Below are 6,713 nucleotides of genomic sequence, written 5' to 3'. Positions count from 1 at the left end.
AAGCTGCTGTAATGATTCTTACATGTTTCAGTAAAAAAAATTTCTAGAATAGTCAGTTGTTTGAAGTATTTATTGTGGAGTCCTGTAAAGAGAATGTTTGTAAACAGACTTAAAACTTAGGATGAACTAAGGTTTATCTCATGAAGCTGTAGAAGTAGCCATTGCTTCTTCATAAGCCTGGAGGGCCAACTGTATATAACCTTCTTTCTGTGATTCAGTTTTCGCAAATACCTGCAAACAGGGCAGGAGAGAGATTAATGTACAATTAAGAGCATAGTTGCATAATGAGATTTCATCATTCCAGTGGTAGATCAGCCACCTATAACTGAAATCCTGGTGCAGCTATATATAGTTTAAAAAAACCCACAACCTGGCATGCACAACAGTTCTGGTTAAGTATCTGCTGCTTAAGGTAAGGAGAAATTTAGACTACTAAATAGGCTTCTGCTGTTTAAAAGCGTTCTCTTCTGTAGTTAAGTAGCCTTGAAGTAGAAAAGCATACCTTGATCAGATCAACTCCTTGAAGTTTCCCTTCTTTAGCTTCTTCTGCTGATTGACATTCAGGATGAACCATATGATACAGTGTAATCAAACTTGTAGTGTCATCCAGCCTAAACAAATAAACGCCCATTTGCAGCAATTACTTTCTCTTAATAATTAGAGTATTTGGAGAAAGTGTACTTTTGTGGTATACTTTGCACACCACAGGCTTTCATAAACTTCTGCTTTCACTGAGTATACAGTCATTAGAATATACACCTAAACAGGCATCCCGTCATCTATTGCAATGGCAACCTGTTCATGATAAGAAGATCAGAAGCACGTAAACACCAAGGTGCACCAGGTAAGGTATGTAAATTTATCCATACTGCAGTTTAAGCCTGATGTACTGTTCAGCAGTAATAAAGCTGGAATCTCTCTGTAAAATACAATTAATTACCCAGTTTACAAGTATTTAGCGGAACAACTCTGCCAAAGAGAAACTTCACTGACTGCAGTAACTAGCATGTTTTACAGGAGTAGTATTAGAAATCTTGTGACACCTAGCCCTCAAGCTGAATTTAAAACTGGAACAGGTGTTTTACATAAATGCAAGCATAAGCCAAAAGTGGGCAGGTGGCAAATAAAGATGCTCCAAACTATGGTAATACAAATTGTCCAGATATTTGAATTTTCCCCTTAACAATTTGATTCCAAAACTGGACCTTCCCTGTATTTCTTCATGTCCCCAGGTTTAAAAGTAAGATCTGACCACCTGTTGAAAGTTTCTGACTTCCAACAGTAAGAAATGAATGCCACCATCACTGCAACTTGGAGTTCTAATTCTACAAATTTCTCTTATCTCTAGTGACATTTTGAACAATTAAATATTGTTTGCTTCAGGGAGTTTTGAGTAAGTTTAGCACCTTATCTTATAAAAATCCATCTATTTAAAATGAAAATGTATCTGCCTGTTCCTAAGCTACTTAGGAATTGCTCTAAAACCCAGAGTGTCAATCTTAAAAGCCAAAATTGAGCTTAGTACTATGAAATTGTTAGGCTTTGAGATCAGCACTGCTCAGCGCTGGAATTGTACTGACAGTTACATGGGAAACAAAAACCCAACTACAGAAGGCTAGTTTCTGCAGAAACCTAGTTTAATACCCTACAACTTCATGGACTGTAGTTGGTACTTCCATTCAGCATCTGTATAGCTAAAAGTTACAGCTAGCCTAAAATTTCAAGCAAATGAAAACTTCTATACATCTTATAGAAATACTGTTTTTATTTTCAAACAATGGTACTTGTTTTCTCTTTGTTTAGATAAGCAGAATTAATAAGTGACAAACACCACTTACAAGTCTCTGTGGATCATATCTATTAGTAAGCCATCTGTTTTCTTTTTGTTTACTAGATACCACACCATTCCTCCAAAGTGTCTTGTTGAACGGAGCAGATCATATTTGGCATGTTTCTCAATGTCATCATATGTCCGATGATGAACCTATACACACAAAAGGTGTCAGTTTCATTAGCATAACTGGAGCTTGATGACAGTTTCTCCCCTCTACCTTTCACTTAGTTTTTAATCTATTTTCAGACCTCCCTGAAGTGCAGTAGTAAGCCACAGGCTGAACCATGCTACCTTAGCTTTATACATGTTACAATTCAGGGTAATGCTGGGATAACCCAGTTCATAATACTTAAGCACAGACATCTTTTATGTTAAGAGAAAGCTAAATACTAGCTACGTACTGAAAATCTGGGGGGGGCGGGGGAAGGACATAACCTCTGAACCTTCATTTCATTGCTGTCAAGTTGTAATCTATTCTTTAAGGAGAAAAACGCTAGAGTAAAGTGGTGAAATTTTACTTTGAAGAAAAGGTATTTCAAAAATTGCCTAATAGAAATTACATTCTCAGTGATTTTAGAAATTTTTACAGAGAAGTAAACATCTTAAAGGCAAGTGTACACTAACATATTCACCAATAACTACAGTTACTAAATTTAAATGTTTCAGCTAAAAGTATATTTTTTTGTACCTGGTCTTTGTCAAAAATAATATTGTGTACAGTGCTCTCAGGTGCACTTCATCAGTTATCCAGCTTCATCAGTATCTACCTGGTCCTTCCAAATCTTAACACAGCAGTTAGTGTGACTTCAGTAGCACAGCTCTGGTTGTGGCCAGTTATGGGCCTTATCATCAATTCTGGTTTGATACCAAAAATACCTATATAAAGACTATTTTTATGCATCTGTAGTTCTTCCTGTACTATTGAAAGTTACTTAAACAGAATCCTGTTTTACTTTTCTGCAAGAAAAAAAACAAACCTCATCACAAGTGGAACAGGTAATCTATATGGGGAGAAAAAGAACACATATGAACAACACCTTTGATCCTCAGATAATACTTATGTTTACAAAACAAACCCTGAAGTTCTTCACTAATGCTATGGGCTTTTTACGAGAAAAATGAAAAGTGAACTCACTCTGATATAGTCAGGTGAATCTGGCTCAAACTGAGCAATGCACATGTTAAGGATATCTTCATGACGGTCTTGCTGAAACACAGTCTAAAACAACAGGTCAAATTCAGGAATGGAGTCTGTATCATACCATTCCAGCTCTCCAAAATCAAAACAGCAGCCACATAATTTATGTTCTGGGCAACCCTTACAGTGAGTATCCCCTTAATCACAAGACAAAATGGATAAAAGTACAGTAACTGCCTTGATGATATTAATACAATGTCTCTTGATGTTTGTTTCTGAAACACCAGTTCACATTTTCAGATTAAGTATACAATTTCATCAATGCATAACAATTAAGTATGGATTTCTAGTATTTACACCTAGCCAGGATTACCTGTCCCTAACCTGGAACTTACTACAAGTATTTTAACTAAAGTTACAATGATAAGCAATTGTTCAAAACAGAATTCAAGCAGCTTAAAACATACAAGCAGACTGGCTTATTCAGAGCTACTATGTCCAAACAGCACTTTCGATATCAGAGCACAATTAAGTAAAAATGATCAGTTTTCAAAACCAGAAAGATACTACCACAAGGTGTTCATCCTTGAATATGACTGGGGGAATAACTCTGCGCCCTTCTTTTGGGAAGAATATCTGTATCATTCTGTCTCGTTCTTCCCAGGTCGCTTTGCGTAAAACACCGTTTGGTTCTCTAACTACAATGAAACGTTCCTGAAAAGAAGGTAAAAAAGAAGAGCATTATCTCCCAAACTCGTCTCTGTTGCCAGAACCATTGTAAAAAAGCTTTTTATTTGGCCAAGTCCTTCTATACGCAAACTCACATTAATAATACCATTTTCTAACTGATTGTTTCTATGTGCTAGGTTAATCACTTCTCCCTTGGTGTCTGCTAAAGTGCTACATTTGCAACTTAATTTTACTGTATGACATAACCGTGCATGTACCTACGCTAAAAGCTGCAGCTCTGTGAGATTTAGACATGTAACATAACTAATACCCTGAGAAAGGAGTTAGCGTTGCTGCTGGCATGATTTTATGCATTAAATAATACATACTAAATTAAGAACCCAAGTGTCTCGTACTTTTTTAACTTTGTTTCAGAGGTAGGTGCTAGAGTCAAGTAAGGGCAAGTGCAAAACAAAAAATACAACAAATAAAACAATATACTCAGATCTGTTCACAAGCATATTTGATTTAGACCTGCAGAGAGGAAAGTTTGTTGGGACGAGGAAGTTTTCAATGCATTGAGGCAGAAGAACAAATAGCAGGTTCCTGGAGAGAGCTCTCAGATGGAGTAACAGATGGAAGACTTGGCAATTCATTTCACAGGAGCATCACTATATGCATGTTTGAACCATGGAGACTTCTTAGAATCATAACTATTGTTAAGAATTTTTCCAACCTCTTACTACTGGTACTTAAGACAATCTAGATGTTTCATTATTCAAAGAAATCTTTATCCCTATACTCCACAATTCTATTTGACAACTCTTTCTTCACAGCTTTCCTATGAATTCATTTATCATTTACTCAGCTTTCCACCAGATCTTTACAACTGCAAAGCAGCTCCATCTTTTCATCCATGCACAGTATTAAGTAATCCAATTCCACAGAAAGCTTTTAGAAGTATGGAAGAACTCAGCATTCCTAGCATATCACAAGCATCTGCTTTTAAAATAATTAACTAACTATCCCACAGCTTCCCCTCCCCATGCTTGCTTTTGAGCACTGGAATATAATTTATCAGTTAGAAGCAAACATTTAGAAATATATGTCTTTGTATTGCCTTGTACCAGACTGAATTTACAACTCCTCAGCCTTCTTGCAAACTGCTTTAACTACATTTTATTAAAACCTAAAGCTTATTTTGAAATTAAGAATGAAAAGCTCTTAAAATAAATTAATACATTGTTACTTACACGATGTGGAATTGAGTAAGTTAAATCTGTAAACACATATTTTGTACTTTCAGTTCCTTCGAGGAATTTGTCTTCTGCTAAGACATCATCAATTGGCTCTCGTTCATTCAAAACAGGGGGCATGATTAGTTTTTCTTTAGCTTCCTCAATGGCTTTTCTTGTGGCCTTGGGGAAAAAAAAAGTAGTTTAATTTTACGATTAAAAAAAATCATCCTATCGGAAAGCTAACATACAATTTTGGGACAAATATTTTCGTTTAGAGAGAAATTTTAAAAACCTTTTTTTTCTTCTGCAGTTGAGAAGCAGCGAGACACTAATTCAATCTCCAGGTAGGTGAATCGCATGTGAACAATATACCACTACCGTAACTCGGGTAAATTGCTGGAGCAAGTTTCAAAACTAAAATCTACATACACTACTGCAAACACCAAGCTTATTTCACGTATTTTTCCACAGTAGGTTTCCCACAAACCATAAACCACAATCAACAGTTTATATGAAGCTGTGATTGTGGTTACAGAAGAACTGGCTTAAGTCAGGCCCCTTTGTCATCCTGGACCACGGTCAGACAACAGGAAAAAAACGTAGTCAAAGGACTCCCAGGGCTAGAATTTAAATATCAGATAAAGACATTTAACACAATTGGGAAGCATGAGGAAAGGGGATAATAAAGAGAACCTGCCACTCAAGAAAAAAAGCATCCAATTCCCTTCCATATTCTGCAAAAATTGAGAAAAATTGGATAAATATAACTATTTAAAGTGAAGAAACACTGACTCACGCTAATTTAGGAAATGACCTGAAACAAAGTAAAGAAACCGAAATGCTTTCAGCAGCAGCATTAAAGGAAGCAGAAACGTGGACTGTCACAGACTCTTTGCTAAACCCAAAACTTACTTCAAAACGAAACAGAACAGCCTACCTCTTCCAGCTGAGCTTCTGTCATTAGCTTGTACTTGGGCGGCTTAAGCTCCTTTTTCACCGGCCTAAAAACCTTCTGCAGGTTGAGCCCCGTCATTTTGTAGAGCAGATTTTGAACCGCTTCATCCGCAAAGGCAGGCTTGGCGGCCTTTCCTCCTGCAGGAGGATTTCACAGGCTGTTAACCCGGTTGGCGGGGAAGCCGCCGCCTGCGCGGAGCGGGGGGGAGGACGAGGGCGGAGAGGAGGCGGCCGCAGTCACGGTCACGCTACCCCCTCCCCTCACGCGACGGCCCCGCGGCAGCCCCCCCAGGCCGCCCCCCGCCCTCACCGAGCCCCACCGCGTGCCCTCCCCTCCCCCGCGGCCCCCCTGTGGGCTGCAGGCGCCCACCACGAAGGGCGCGGGCGGCTAACCGGGCGCTTGCAGCCTACGAGACAAGACCGGGCGGGGGGATCCCCTCCGCGCCCCCTCTCACCTACCGTCCGCGGCCCCCGCGTCCTGCCCGAGACACCGCCGCGCGCGCCAGGCCCACAGCGCTCGCGCCACGCGCGACAGCCGCGCGGGCGCCACCGCGGAGCCCCACGCCCCGACCGCCGCCATCTTACACACGCCCCGTCCCGCCCCGACGACGGCGATGGCGACGACGCGCGCGCGCCGGTGGCCTCTCGAGGCTCGCCGGGAAATGGAGTCTCCCTTCGCCTCAGCGGCCTGTCAGAGTGGCGCCGCGGGGGGAGCGGCGGCCCGGGGCGGCGAGCCCGCCTCAGTGGGAAAGAAATGCGGTCCCCCGGGCCTTTTCCCCGAGGGAAAGGGCAAGAAACCGCTCCCATTGCGTTTGTGTTGTTAAAACGCTGCTGAGGCGGAGGGGAGGGCCAGGTTAGGGTGGGAACCCGTTCTGCTCTT

The 6,713-nt window shown here is 40.8% G+C and overlaps 1 protein-coding gene across 4 annotated transcripts; it reads right to left on the bottom strand.

The window, feature by feature from the left end:
- Positions 1-52: 52 nt before the first annotated feature.
- On the bottom strand, positions 53-6,434 carry MRPS22 (mitochondrial ribosomal protein S22). 4 transcript variants are annotated; one of them, XM_052803031.1, is made up of 8 exons: positions 6,289-6,434; positions 5,817-5,971; positions 4,895-5,059; positions 3,543-3,686; positions 2,970-3,053; positions 1,839-1,984; positions 503-611; positions 53-231 (listed from the first exon to the last, which is right to left on the bottom strand). In XM_052803031.1, the coding sequence occupies exons 2-8, from the start codon at positions 5,910-5,912 to the stop codon at positions 139-141; spliced, it is 837 nt and encodes a 278-aa protein (XP_052658991.1). In that variant the 5' UTR covers positions 5,913-5,971; positions 6,289-6,434; the 3' UTR covers positions 53-138. The 4 variants fall into 4 exon arrangements, with proteins under 4 accessions (XP_052658991.1, XP_052658988.1, XP_052658989.1 ...); XM_052803028.1 differs by having other exon boundaries at positions 6,293-6,434; XM_052803029.1 differs by lacking the exon at positions 2,970-3,053 and having other exon boundaries at positions 6,293-6,434.
- Positions 6,435-6,713: the final 279 nt, after the last annotated feature.

Source organism: Harpia harpyja, chromosome 12 (genome assembly GCF_026419915.1).
Source record: "Harpia harpyja isolate bHarHar1 chromosome 12, bHarHar1 primary haplotype, whole genome shotgun sequence".
NCBI classification, from domain to species: domain Eukaryota; kingdom Metazoa; phylum Chordata; class Aves; order Accipitriformes; family Accipitridae; genus Harpia; species Harpia harpyja.
The sequence above is the reverse complement of the archived record's forward strand: the minus strand, read 5'-3'. Positions and strand labels throughout refer to the sequence as shown.

Coding starts and splice junctions, on each gene's coding strand:
- MRPS22 (XM_052803028.1), bottom strand. CDS start 6,413: ATGGCGGCGGTCGGGGCGTGGGGCTCCGCGGTGGCGCCCGCGCGGCTG. Junction 5,972..6,292: donor GGACGCGGGGGCCGCGGACG/GTAGGTGAGAGG, acceptor ATCCTCCTGCAG/GAGGAAAGGCCGCCAAGCCT. Junction 612..1,838: donor GATATGATCCACAGAGACTT/GTAAGTGGTGTT, acceptor TTATTTGTTTAG/GCTGGATGACACTACAAGTT.